This window comes from Dysidea avara, chromosome 12, assembly GCF_963678975.1.
Source record: "Dysidea avara chromosome 12, odDysAvar1.4, whole genome shotgun sequence".
NCBI lineage: Eukaryota > Metazoa > Porifera > Demospongiae > Dictyoceratida > Dysideidae > Dysidea > Dysidea avara.
In genome coordinates this window covers 6737002-6751657 of record NC_089283.1, presented here as the reverse complement: position 1 = coordinate 6751657, position 14656 = coordinate 6737002, and the positions used below count along the sequence as shown (strand labels likewise).

At 37.2% G+C, this 14656-nt stretch overlaps 1 protein-coding gene and 1 pseudogene across 1 annotated transcript; one reads left to right on the top strand and one right to left on the bottom strand.

Annotated features, from left to right (window-relative positions):
* The first annotated feature begins 53 nt into the window (after positions 1-53).
* Positions 54-1580, top strand: LOC136240367 (arrestin domain-containing protein 4-like). Its single transcript, XM_066031322.1, has one exon. It carries the CDS (start codon positions 153-155, stop codon positions 1401-1403), a length of 1251 nt encoding a protein of 416 aa, XP_065887394.1. The 5' UTR covers positions 54-152; the 3' UTR covers positions 1404-1580.
* Positions 1581-9369: 7789 nt separating this feature from the next.
* On the bottom strand, positions 9370-12574 carry LOC136240639 (uncharacterized; annotated as a pseudogene).
* Positions 12575-14656: the final 2082 nt, after the last annotated feature.

Below are 14656 nucleotides of genomic sequence, written 5' to 3'. Positions count from 1 at the left end.
TGATTACGTAACAACTGTGACATTATCCATATATTAGCTATATAAGTTAGTTAACGTGAAACACGTTCAGTCACACTTCGTAGAGTGGCTTAGTGAGCGACTGCCCTACAATCCCTCAGACGCCGTGTCACTGCCGGATCAAACCTCAAACAATGTCCGTTGTCCAGAGGCCAAGCGTATTCAAAATTGAGCTACATGACAACAATGATCCTAGCAGGCCTAGCGCTCCATTAGTGTACTATCCCGGGTCAACCATTGCAGGAAACGTTGTTATCCATTCAATGCAAGTAATGAAGCCCTTACACCAGATGAAAATTCAGTTGATTGGGAAAGCCCATGTTAACTGGCAAGATCGGATAGCTGTTCGTGTTGGAAATCGAATTGATTCCATTCCTGCCATATGTACTGATGTTGAAACAACTTTGGAATTGGCAGTAGAATTGTGGGATGTTGCTGGAAACCGAACAACAGCTGATGGTGCACCCCGACAATTAATTGGCTTACCAGCGGGTGAGCACAAGTTTCCTTTCAGGATTGACCTGCCAGCCAGTTTAGACCATAAGCTCCCTTCATCATATGAGCAACCTATACCCAAAGGCTATATACGATATGTGCTAACTGCTGGTATATCACAAACAGCCCTATTCCAGTTTGATCACTCCACTAGTCTTTCAATTTCTATCAGTGGTTCCATTGATGTAAATATACCTAAGTTGTTGCATCCACTCTCAAGATCACAGCAGGAAAAACAACGTTTTTACAAATCTAGTTTACATGTGCTAAATGTTAAAACGGATCGATGTGGGTATTGTCCTGGTGAGTCCATTGCTATCACTGTGGAAACTGAGAATCTAAAAACTGCTACCAAACTACATGACAGGGATCAACCACCTATAAAAGCCAACTTGAAGCAAACAATCTGTTTCTGTGGTAAACCATTTCATCGGAATGGTAAAGCTGTGACAAACGCCGTTTATGATAGTAAGAGCATTGAAATGACCAACATTATTCAAACTGTTGAAGGCCCTGGAAATTGGCACAACAAATTGCTACCCATTCCATTGATACCTCCTACCATTGCTAAGTGTCGTATACTTAAGGTTTCTTATGTATTAGAGGTAGTGATGAAGCTCAAAGGCCCACTAGGTGGACGTGTTCTTAGAACAGAGTTGCCGATCATCATTGGAACCATTCCATACAGAGGACCTGAAGGATCTAGTGTACCCACTCCTGATGATCCCACTGATATTGACTTTATTAGAAATAATAATATTGTATACGAAAGGGTCATGAAATTACTTACACTTCAAGATTCAAAATCCAAGCAGATTTCTCTGACCTTTACACCAAACTACGGTGTGGTACACAACTATCAATATGCTCCATCTGATCAAAGTAACTGAACTAGAATATAATTAGTTTCTGGTACAGTATAACTACAGTTTTGTATTAGTCACTTCATGTAATAATTATTTATATCAATAATGAAGTCACAATAGTCTGTAAGTATGGCTACAGCATAGTTTCTGCTACTAGTACTGTAATGAATGCATTAATCAAAAATGTTAGTGGATTGTCAACTTACCCTTAAAGCTTAGAAGCTACCACTTAATATAATAAACATTTGGTGGGCTTAGGAATGTTAACAATAAAATTATTTTGTCTGGGTGTCTTTGAAGTGCAGTCTGAGTCATCTGATCACATATCACATCACAATAAACATCATGATGCATGACCAACAATGGAAACAGAAAACTTTTATGCCACTTCTGGGAAATTACATGGCAGTAGTATATGAAGTCTAGGAATGCATGCCATAAAAGTTTATCCCATAGCTATGTAGTATGGTATACATGCATGTTAGTTGTTTAAGTTATGTTGTTGAAAGTAGATGCATGGTAGCTATAATCATATTGTTTTCAGTGTAAAATTTACAGTACAACAAGTGAGGTTTCTGTCTACTGGCATTCAACGCTTAAATCAAATTTTCTCACTCCATGTTCCCTTTCACACTTATCATGAAGTTTGATTGAGGTAATTTTTTAATTGCTTGTTCTTTAACTACAGACTACAGTCCAAAAGAACACTGGTTGATGGATCATGAAAATTCCTACGTTTCGAATTTTGATTACAGAATTAGTAATTACACATTCTTCCAATTAAGTGCTATTGCAGCCAGCCAAACTTGTTGTCTTTCTTCTTGTAAATTTGTCTTTCTTATTGTAAATCAGTCCATTTGTCTTTCTAATTGTAAATCAGTCCATTGCTGTTAGTGTTTAAGTGGAGAACCTTAATGCTACAAGAAATGCACGAACCATGTTGCAGCAAAACAAACCCAAATCTGTGGTCAACCGTGACCATACTACCAAAATGGAAGACCTATAGATATGAATATTAAGTATCAAACAACATTATTGAGAGAATTATATTCAATACCAGGCAATTTGCTATATATCACAGCCAAGCCTTTCACCACAGCATCATGCCAATCTCTGTGGTTATGTGCAGCACAATCAACCAGTTTGCCCCAGCAGATTGAATGAATTGATGCACTGGCTCATGTCTATTGTACATGTCTAACTGTACATAGTTACATAGCTACATGCAGCTATATATTATGGATATAGTATCTAACTTTGTGTACATGCAGTGATGTGTATACGTTGCTATACTACATAACTGTTTTTGTTGCTGTTGTTTGTTTGCTTTGTTTGTTTGTTTTTTTTTGTACAATACTTACATTAAATGTGAAAATATAGTCAGTAACATGTTATATACATACATATATATATATATATATATATATATATTGCTGGCTGGTGGACATATACCTTTATCTTAAAGTTTACTCTAACAATAATAATGCATTGTAATACAATACCTAGATATATAAATGACTTCCATAGGGTTTCCATCTACTCACTCTACAGCGAAATACCATAATGTACTTGCTAAGAATACTGATATCATAACATGTATGCATGATAGACAAACATATAGAGTTTTCATTACCATTTACTCCCACCACTACATGTTATGCTCCAAACATATGATTTAATATTTGACAAACTATTTTTTATAATTACAGAACTCTATACAGTCTTCCTATTCCTCTACTGATAGTGTATACCAGCATATTGTTGCACTGAACAGGGGCAGATCTAGGATTTCAGAAGGGGGTGCTAACATAATGGTTGGTTGGCTAAGAAAAGTGACAACCATAGCTTTAGTTAATACAACTAGCTATAGTGTGCGAAGCACACTCAGCATCCGGAGCATGCTCTATCTAGGGGAGTCTGGGGGCATGCCCCCACAGAAAAGTTTTGCAAATTTAGCCTATTCAATATTAAAATTTTGCAATATTTTTGACTGAAAAATGATGCCACTTTGTTTAAATGATTCTCAATGCTTGTAAAGCATTGTGAGTCACCTAACTGTAATGATGATGAAATGACACCATTATTCCAGTAATAGCTACTAGCTGTCATATAAGGGCACAGCCAGTAACTAAAAATATATTTTTTTACATTAAGAACAGGAAGGAGAAGGATGTAGCTACACATGATCAATACTTGCCATTAATTTTGTGTTTGAAATACCTTAATTTAGTGGTACATTAAATTTAGCAAATTTAGAGTTTGGTTTTTTGCTAATTGATTACATCAATTCACGAATTAATAAAATTTATATGGTAAATCCATCAATATACAAAATTGCTAAATTTAGTGTATTGCTTGGTTTAAGGTATAGCTAGTGTGCTTTACAGTCTCATGGCTCAAACTATAATGTCCAAACAGTACCAATGAAGAGAGGGCTTGAGAGGACAAGTATACACTCACCATGCAGCGTATAGAGTACACATACATAGAATTTTCCAGCTAGGGGGTCTGGGATGATGCTCCCTCTGGACATTTTTGGAATATGGCTATCACAGGATTGAATCTGGAAGCTATTTTTAACAAAATACTCTATTGTACTAAATGATTGTGGGGGTACAAGATGGATGAGTTCAGTTGTAAGCAATTTTAGAAAGACGGAACTACACTTTTAAATGCTAGTGGATTATAAGGCAATACATAATAGTGGATTGTCAAAGACATACACAGAATTGGATCTTAAGGTCACACTAGCTGTAGAGATTTAAAGTGCACACAAAAATAACTTCAACTTTGTAGTACGTATACATATAGCCACAGACTGTTCTGTTACTCTTTCAATCTGACTTTTTACAACTATATGGCCCCATCACCATATTAAGTTTTTTACAACCAGAGTTCAAAGTCACTTACATATACAACTAGTTTTTGGCCACAACTAACCTCCTTATAATGTGACAGTGTAAATGCTGTGGCATCTTTTGAGCTTATAAAGTTGAACTTCAAGGGGTCTGGGAGTGCAAACCCTATATGACATTAAGTTTTACTAGCTTCAATTGATGCTAGATTCAGATAAATGCAGCATGGAACTTTGGTACTGATAAAGCAAAAACAAACAGTTCTCAGACAGCTACTACAACCTTGTTAACTGTATACATGCTAAGAAATTAACTGTTTGACTTAAGCATGTCAACTCAAGCATCAATGTAGCAACAACTGAAATACCCACTATAATATTGAAATATTTGACAGAAGTTGCTCTCAGAAAGTGATTAGTATATGGCAGGATGTTTGGAGCAATGGTAAGATAGCAGTGCACAGGTTAAGAAAACACACTGGCAACTTCTTGGAAAAAATATTATGATGGATGTTCTATTAGAGTAGTTGACTGTTCTATCAGAGTATTTCGATTTTAGCAGCTTTTAGGTTAAGTCTGACACCAAAAGTATAATTTTAACCCCTCTTAGTAATTCTAAGTAAAGATTAGCCATTTTTCCTGCTCTTTCCATCTTTTCGTTATCCATGCATACGTATAAGATGCAATTGCATCTATACTGCAACTTCTAGAAGCTTCCTAGCTTGCACATGGTAACAATTTGGAGAGGGGGTGCTTCAGCACCCAAAGCACCCCCCCTAAATCCGCCCTTGCTGAAATAATTTGTATAAGAAGTATCTAGCATAGTGTGAGCATAACAACTATGCATGCCGCAGAGCTGTAGTCATATCATGGCCCATTACACTGCACAAAAGTCATGGATTAACATTTATATATTTACATGCTCTAATAGAAAAGTCAGTAAATACTTGAGGCATGGAAATTTTATTAGAGAAATATTTTATAAGTCTGTCAAATGGATAATTTTTTTCCATGTGCTAAACGTTAGTGCTACCCATTCTAATGACCTGTTTGGACAGATTGATATTCAATAACCATGGGATATCTTGACACACATGTGACCAAATTTTGGAAAATCACCCTTATGGGAATGTTAGACACAGTATTATAATTTTCTACCCATGTAAAGATAGAATAACCCATAGATACCTTCAATAACAAAAAAAATGTGAAAAGTATTTCTGCTACTAACAACACCATGCTAGATTCTAATTGTTTAAGACAGTTAATTTTCAAATTCAGTCACATAATTGGGGGTAACCATGCAACTTCAAGAACATTTTATGTAGTTCAACTGCTTTGGAATACACAGCATTACTCCTACAAGTTAACTGTTTCAACTCCTCATCATTAAGTTGCTCCATCTATTGACCTAGGACATATTCTGTACACCACATGATAATAGGGTATTCCCCTATTGTTACTGTAGTGGTAGTAAGGTTTATTTGGATCCTCAATTCACTCTGAAATCTTACCAGCACTGCCTCCTCTTTCCCGTTACCCCTGTAGGTGATGCAGAGTTGATTTATGTACAAGAGAAGTCATAGTTATACTATATGAGACACATCTGAGCCACAGCAAGAGGTGGGTGGGGCTAGTTGGTGCAGCAACCAAATGTAAACATACACTAGTACAGTATGTATTACACAAGCATGCACAGAGAGACTCACTTATTGTTGCTGGATCAGTTCCAGTTTATCTTGCTACCTCGTTCTTCAGTCTCTTCACCTCTTCTTATTATAGTAACTCCATCACTGGTTTAAATCTCCTTTTACATACTAATCCCAAGACACTGAACAATTTGCTGAATCAGTCCTGGGGTCAACATACATTGGGTTGCAAAGTTGTCACCTCCATCTGATATTTCATCGCTATAATATCATGTACACATACACTGCTACCTGGGAACTACCCTATAGCAGTACAAAAGTTGATGAGGTAGATAGTTAAAATTTTTATTGATGAAAATTTTAATTTCAATCAGTTATAGAATGGAACATTTAACCTCATAGCTCATACCTTAATTATATATGATATAAAGTTGATATAATGATAAGTCAAGTCTTGTTGGAAACAGTGCATGTACAAAAACTAGTGCATTACAATGATCACATACTACAAAACAAACATCTATATACACTCTTGAAATGTAAAACAATTTTAAGTAAAAGTAATAAGGTATTCTGGGTAAGCCTGAGCATCTCCAAATATCACAAATATTGATGGTCTGGTGATGTTATCCACAACATCGCTAAATCATTAGGATTCTTTGGGGGTGGCTGGATGTAACTGGGATCTCCAACTATGTTGCTAAAAACATGTACTTGCAACCGTTCACATCTTTGGGACAGAAAACATCATATGCTGAATAACTAGCATCCCAAGCAAAGTAAACTCCTCTTCCATACTTTGTGCCTGTATAAAAATAAGGAACATGTAATATAGGGTGAGGCTACATAATTTGGTGAACACTACCATTGTTCCAGCAAAACTTCTGTTAAATCCTTGATAACTAATTTTGTCTGTGACATCTCTTGGGCAAAGTTCCATTTCATTTTCAATCCCAGGAGAATTTAGTTGGCCTTCACGTCCAAAATATTCTTGGCCTGTTACTTTTAATACAACCTTACAAATCTGACTTCTACAGCCATTTTTGTCCAGTGTGCTGGGCATTCACTTACGTATATCAAAATGCATCAATATCAAATAGTACTAATAGGGTTTCCTCCCCCCAAATCTGCACCCAAATGCTACCTCTAAAAGCCAAAAGTTATCAAAACTCAAATTTTGGTCTGCCTGCCTGTCTGCCTGACCACTGTCGCAAGCTAAGACCAGAGGCCAAACAAAGTAAAGTAGCACATGGCCACCATTTCAGGTCACAGTAACAATGGCATAACAATAACAACGGCAATTAAGTTCTTTTTTCTCTTGTTGAGATAGATCTAGACTTGCCATAATATGAACTACTGAAGTACAAGATTGAAGTATTAATAAACTGTTGTCAGGGTGAGTTGCTAACTATAGTCTAAATTAAGCAATTATGCACCTGTAATACTGGCAACGCATGGGCTTAAATTATAGTGTGCCAGCCAGAAAGTTACAAGCAGCCATCAAGGTACAGCAACGAGCTATTGTCTAAATTAGTCGTGCTTCAGAACATAGGGTTCTACGTATGTAACTTAGTAACCCACCAATTTAAATGCTACATAGCAAAACTAGCAACTGGACAAGTGGACATGTCCATACTGTCCCACTGCCCTATGGGGCAATGTCATGATATAATATATATATAGCTTGACATAGTTAGCACTGCTATAACTACAGATTTCAATCAGTGAGTCTGTGTTTACGAATGGATAACAGCAATTAAAGATATGCAGTGACACTGAATAGAGTTTACCTGACTGCTCTATTAGGCCACACCAATTGGTAATTATATTTCTGGTCCTTTTAAAATCAGTTTTAGATGCGGGCGGGCGGAATTCAGCAACAAAGCAACAATGAAGTGACTGCTCAATTAGAGTATTTTGTAATTTACTGACTGTTCTATTATAGTATATCGATCGTACTATGCACTCTGCCCATTTCTTGCAGGTTTTCACTGATAAAATACAAATTATGGTATTTAGATAGTTAGACTGAGTTTTGGCCCCCCGAATTTTCTACTCAAAAACATTATTAAACAACATAACTGTACCATACATATTAAAATATATGGCTGTAGTACTAAGCAGGGCTGGAACCCACAGTGACAAGGTCTGGCATTGGTTGGACCACTTTTCAGCTACTTGAATTTGTATGAAAAAAGATCGAGATACTCCTATAGAGCAGTCATCATAATACATTCTAATAGAGCATTCAGCATAGAGCATTCGGTACAAATTATAGCCACAGTGTTCTCATTACACTGCTTAGTCTATATCATCTAAATTCATGTTAATTGTCTTTAAATTACTTTCCAAAAGTTCCAATGAGTCAACTGCATGGCATTGCATTGAGCTAATTGATCATGTATATCATACATTAGTAGTTACAATCACAAAAAAGCCTCCACATACCAAGTCAAAGCATATTATTTCAAAATTTTCTTTGCGGGAGCATGCACCCAGACTTCTAATTAGCTTGACTTACTTAGCATATGCAGTTGAAAGAGATAATCTCTGACTTAAATATCACATCAGATCAATAAAAGTATCTGACCACTCAAAATATCTAGTCAGTTGTTTTGTGTTAAGTACAATTAAACAATTGAAGCATGGTATACTGTAGTATTAACTAAGTTGGAGTCTTCTGAAACAGTTTCTTCCATTAAACCAGAGAGTCAACCTGCAAATTCTGTATCATCCATGCTTGAAAGTGTTCGTGAATCAGTTGAGTCAGAAGCAGACCCTCTCAATTAGGTCAATGTATAAACTTTCCCTCAGTAAAATTATTTTCCTGGCTACGCCACTGGATTTAGCATACCTGTTGCAGCTCCATATTTGTTTCTGAAATCCAGGTTTTTCAAAAAGCTGTAGGCATTTTACCCATGTATTTCTGAAATTTCACATTTTCCAAAAAAGGATGCGGGCGGTGGACCAGAAACATAATTACCAATTGGAGTGGCCTAATCACTTCCGTGGGGCAAAAGATGCATGTACACATGCCATTGGAGTACTAATTTACTTCGCCTGAGGTTTGTTGAGACTCTCTTTCTAAATGAAACCACATTGTCAGGAGCAAGGAAGAGAGTAGTATAACAGATGTTTAAGTAGTGCAGGTTAATTTGATCCGTGCTGGGCGAGTTACGGCTGATAATTGGCAAAAACTAAATGCGTGGGCACAAGGATTTTACACTTTGAAAAAGTGCGCGAGAAAGTGCGATAGAAGACAGACATGGCAACTCTCACGCATTAGGCATGAGTCTCACTCTTTGGCTAGTGTTCTCCCGCTCTCACACCTAACCCTCTGTTTCTCACTCTTTCAGCTTAGTTCTCACGCCTGATCTGCTTCATCATTAGCCCTGTGCTTAAAATTGGACAACCCTGTGCTTATTAGGCCAGGCCAAATTGATTCACAGTTTATCGTCAGGGATAATTGAAAAAGTCATGAGGGCGGGAGGTCATTTTTCATATTCCATAAAAATTGTCAGCATGTAGGTACAAAACAGATAAAAGTCAGTTTTACATGGTACAGTACAGCATGTAGGTACAAAACAGATAAAAGTCACAGTTATACATGGTACAGTACAGCATGTAGGTACAAAACAGATAAAAGTCACAGTTTTACACAGTACAGTACAGCATGTATAGGTACAAAACGGATAAAAGTCAGTTTTACATGGTACAGTACAGCATGTAGGTACAAAACAGATAAGTCACTTTTTACTTAATCGTTTGTACATCCTCTCTTTAGATGAACAGTCACAACAAAAAGGATAAAAAATGTCTGTGTCACTGGGAATGGTAAGATTGGTTGTACTACCACAATGGATACAAAGTGGATCATCTTTGTATGCCGAGTAATAAATTTTTTCAATATGGTCACTACAATCATGTGTTCGCACACACACGCTAGAGAGTGTTTCTGGCAAAACTAAATTTTCTATGGTAGCCCCACAAGAATATGAAATATCAGCTACTATATCTTCCAGCTGTTTTCTTTGCCTCTGAGATAACTTGCGCTTTGAAAACAGCAAACGCCACTTATCACATTCATCACACTGGATAACTAATCCTACATTGCGTGCATGTACTTCAGTTGGTGAAAATGTTAATAACTTAGTTTTCTTTCTTTTTGCTAAAGACGGACAATTACTTTCATTAGTATCTGTACCATAAATCTCTGCAAAGGGAACATAATGATCATCTGAGCCCATTACTGGGTCAGGTAGAAAATGTACATCTTTAAACATTTCTGCATCCATTCGTATGGGTTTACAAATCTTGCAACCAGATGTACCACACTTTTTGACACAGAATGAATAGCGTCGCACTTGACAGCAATGATCAAAGAAAGATTTTAGTTTTTCCTTCTTGTCAAGAATAGATTTGCTAGTGTCATTCATGCTTAAACTATCATCTACCAAGGTAAGCACTTCCCAGAAAACTGTAATTTCTTCATCTCTAGCACTTTCAAAAATTGAAAATTTTTCACTTTCAACTGAAGACGTTCTGTGATATTCTGAAGGAGAAGTACAGGTGGGTTCAGAGAAGCCATAACATCATCTCTATAATTCTCCTCTGACGCTCTTCTCAATGCCTTTAGGTTATTAGCATTTTTAATTGCCTTTTCAAATTCTACACAACCTTCACTACGCATTATGCCAACACATTGAAGTCCCAAGTTTATCACACTCATTATTCTTTCAACAGGATTTCTCCAAGAGTGATTGGGAGCAGTTCTACCAACTACCAAGAGGTCAAGGTCCAAATTAAGAAAAAGCGCAATCAGGGATAATTGGACAGACATGAAGGTAAGACGATGGTCTGGGCCTCCATCAGTGTATACAAACAAGATTGATTTACTGTCTAACTTGGTTAGCAGTATCGAATTAAGTTCGGTTACATGACGAAGAGCAGAAGAAGGCTCAAACACAGCATCCTTGTAGCCTACAAATACCTCTCCTTCATACCATGAGCCCTCAATCACCTCAGGAATTGCAATAATAAAAGACACACTGGGAATGATTGAAAATTTTGTGAAGTCGTGGTCTCCCACTTCAAAAACACGCTTTTCTGCAACTATAACTCTCCGGCCCCGTTCTGCGGCTGCAACAGGGTAATTAGGTTCGCCAACTTTAATACGATGTTTGTCATCCAGGGAAGCAAATACAGATGAGTGACGGAAGCGAATAGCAAATTCTCTCATGTATCTGAAAACTGCTGCAGAATAATGGGAATCGATATAGTCACGCCTAAATTGACGTTTTTGCACCATCATTTTAACATCAAACTGACACCTGTACTGTGATGCTACCTTGGCATGGGGATTCTTTGGACAAAACTGAAGCCTCACCCACTCTTCACTTGGAACAGGCTCTTCAGGGCATATTTGGGATACTTGGTCAATCAAATCCCTTATAGAAATTGCTTTTGCCAGGTAGGTTGTTCCTCCATGTCGTCGTTCATGTACAGCAGAAGATTCATTAAGAAACACTTTCATTTTATCCCAAAAGCCAGTAAACTTTGAACTACGACCTTTGTTCAGTTCCCGCAAATCAACTATAACGTCCACATCTTCCATTTCCACAGCCTCACGTAATCTTTCATCAATTTCACTTTCAGCAGTAGTTAGACGAGAAGTCTGGTCACCAGTGGCAGCACGGTAGAACTCACGAAAAGTAGCAAGATTGGTTTTAGGTGAAATCCTTCCAAAAGCAGAGATGAGCTTTCTTCTGAATGCTCGTCGATGAAATACTGGTGTATCTTTTTGAATCAGTGTAATAACCTTCTGGTTTTCATTCAATGCAGCTTCCATAGTGACATGGTCTGGCAATGGCCAAAGAAACAAATGATTACCGACTGGTCCACCAATAGAACATGTACAAAGGACGCATGGACGACTCAGGCCTTTTCTAAGTTCCTGAACAAAATAATATCTCTCTCGTCGGTCAGAAGGCATGAAGTCTCCAATATACAAATGCTCATATGGATCTTTTAGTGAAATTTGAGTATCAAGTGCATAAAGACATTCCGATGGTTTTGGGCTTGCTTTCATCAATAATTGTACTGACACATTATCTTTCACTACAAAATTTGATACACTGTGATGAATTTTCATCTTAGTAGACTGGCTTTTTAAGTACTCAAGATATGAATTCAAATTATTTGCAAGTGATGTAGTGGCGCTATGAAAAACAGACCACTGTGGTGTACTTAGTGAAGCAACCAACAGGTGATCATAAAGCAAATGTACTAGATTTTTGAGCTTCTCAGAGTCTAAGTTTATGTGCTGTCTCTTTCTGTGTTTTGACAATTCAGGAGTGTTGTACCCTTGAAACTTTTTAAAGATTTCTGGAATTTTATACCCACGGTTTGAAAGTGTAGTATGGTGACCATCTAAGTACCATAACACTGATGTCAAAGTCATAAAATATTTCTTTCCCGATTCAATATCGCAATGTCGTAGCTTCAAGTCCCTTTCTCTAGCCAAGTTTAACAAGTCATTATAAAGTTTGTCCTTTTTATTATGTTCAGGGATTGGCTCAGGAAGAGCTGGTGCAGATATACGACGCTGAGACTCCATCATTATGGTAAATGCATTTTTGAAAACAGTAGTAGCCTGAGTTGAGCTTTCCCCTACCTCATGCACAGACACCACAAATTTTGAGCATGCAGTGACCTTTTTTTGGTGTTCACTATCAAACATCATGGAGCTGCACTTGAGTCTAGTCCACATTGCTGGTAGTATTTCAGGTCTCACTCCTAAAATTGTTGAGAGGTTGGTATCTCTGTAGAAGAGTCTCACAACGTTTATACCGACAAATCCGAGGACAAATTGACATACAATGGTTAATTATTGTTCATTCTTTTTTACTGAAGTGTTGTTTAGTGACTATGGCTTTCTCAAGTTGAACCCAAAACAGCCGTTCTATCCTTTTAACCTGGGTAAAACCAACCTGATGCCCAAGTGACATTTTTCATCGTGTTTCCCAACTTCTGTTCTTTGTCCTGAGTAAGTTTCATGCTGAATGAAGCACCAGAAGCCGAGTTGTAGCCTTGATGAGAACAACGTCGCTGTGTTATTTGGGGGGACGTACAACTTACAGAGAAATTGTTTTTATCAATCATATTTCAGCCATGCCAGGGAAGGAGCTACTCTAAGCAGTAGGTATGATTACACAGGCCTGTAACCAGGGGGGGTTCGGGGGGTTCTGAAGAACCGCCCTCTTGGAAAAAAAGGTCCACAATTTTAGCAAAAAGTTCCATAATTTAACCAAAAAGGTCCACAATTTTAGTATATAAGTCCAAATTTTCAGGAGCAAAAGTCCATTAGCTACAGTTTACTAGATACCACTAATAAGAAGCTAAAGTAAATGCTCCGAGTAACTCATTCAGTGTTTGTATAAAATGCAATGCAAGATCGAGATACTCCAATAGAGCAGTCAACCACTCTAATAGAACAATCACTCTAATAGAACAGTCACAATTACATTTTCTTTTAAAAGCTGCATACATGTAGATTGTCTAAACCAAGCTTTCATTAAAATATAAGATTTTGGTGGACAAGCCCCTCCATGCAGAGCCCACGAATAGCATTGATCCATGCTTCAACTCCATGCAATGTGTAAATTTCATTGTTTAAGACACCTTTTGTTCTGCTCCACTGCCCCTGTTGATCATGGCAGAATGCTCAATCTTTCCCATTCTTATTCACTGTGACATTCCAATATATTATATTTAGACACATGCATGTGCAGATGGTATAATTACAGTAGCAGTAGAGATATTTTTCCAGATATCATCCATACAGCTGGTCTTCAGCTTATGTTACTTTTATTGACTAAATTCAACCTTTTAGTATCTATTTTCAAAAAATTTCCTATGGGGGGCATGCCCCCAGACCCCCCTAGTTTCAGCATGCAATTGCACACCTTTATATAATCTGAATCATTTCATATAAAAAGGTCCACCTTTCTTCTAAAAGAACCTACCCAGATAAAAGTCTGGCTACGGCCCTGTTACAAGACAATACAATAAACAATTTGTATCACATACTGGATAATATTTGAGATAATGCTTGTTTAGCGATACCCATACTTGTTGGCTATTGATCGGTATCTTTGCATGTCCATTAGTCACCCAAATAACACAGCCATCTTGTGGTCATGATGTCATTGTGGATAAAGTCCTCATACAGGGTAGTGATACCAATGTACTACTGATAGGAGATTTAGCCAACATTAAAATTGGTGATGTTTATGTTTACCGAAATTTCATAAGTATTTTGTAAAGTTGTTATTTTTGTTGAAATGTGTGAGGGAGGGGCTCAAGGACATATGTAGTGCTTAAGTAATACAGGACATGTTCCCTATACATTTTTCAACCATAGTTTGTGATATTAATTTAACATTAAATTAATTTATAAACTCATAAGCACATATTATCCAGTGTTGCTACCTGACTAGTATCACTGTAGAGCATTGCAAGGCAACCTGTAGTTATCTTACAAATCAATAGTGAAACACTAAGACACCATTGACATAATTGTTGACATACATAGTGACATAGTTGTTGACATACATAGTGATATAGTTGTGGACATACGTAGTGACATAGTTGTTGACATACATAGTGACATAGTTGTGTATACATAGTGATATAGTTGTGGACATACGTAGTGACATAGTTGTTGACATACATAGTGACATACGTAGTGACATAGTTGTTGACATACATAGTGA

Excerpts from the sequence above, each read along its gene's own strand:
- LOC136240367 (XM_066031322.1), top strand. The coding sequence starts at position 153 with ATGTCCGTTGTCCAGAGGCCAAGCGTATTCAAAATTGAGCTACATGAC.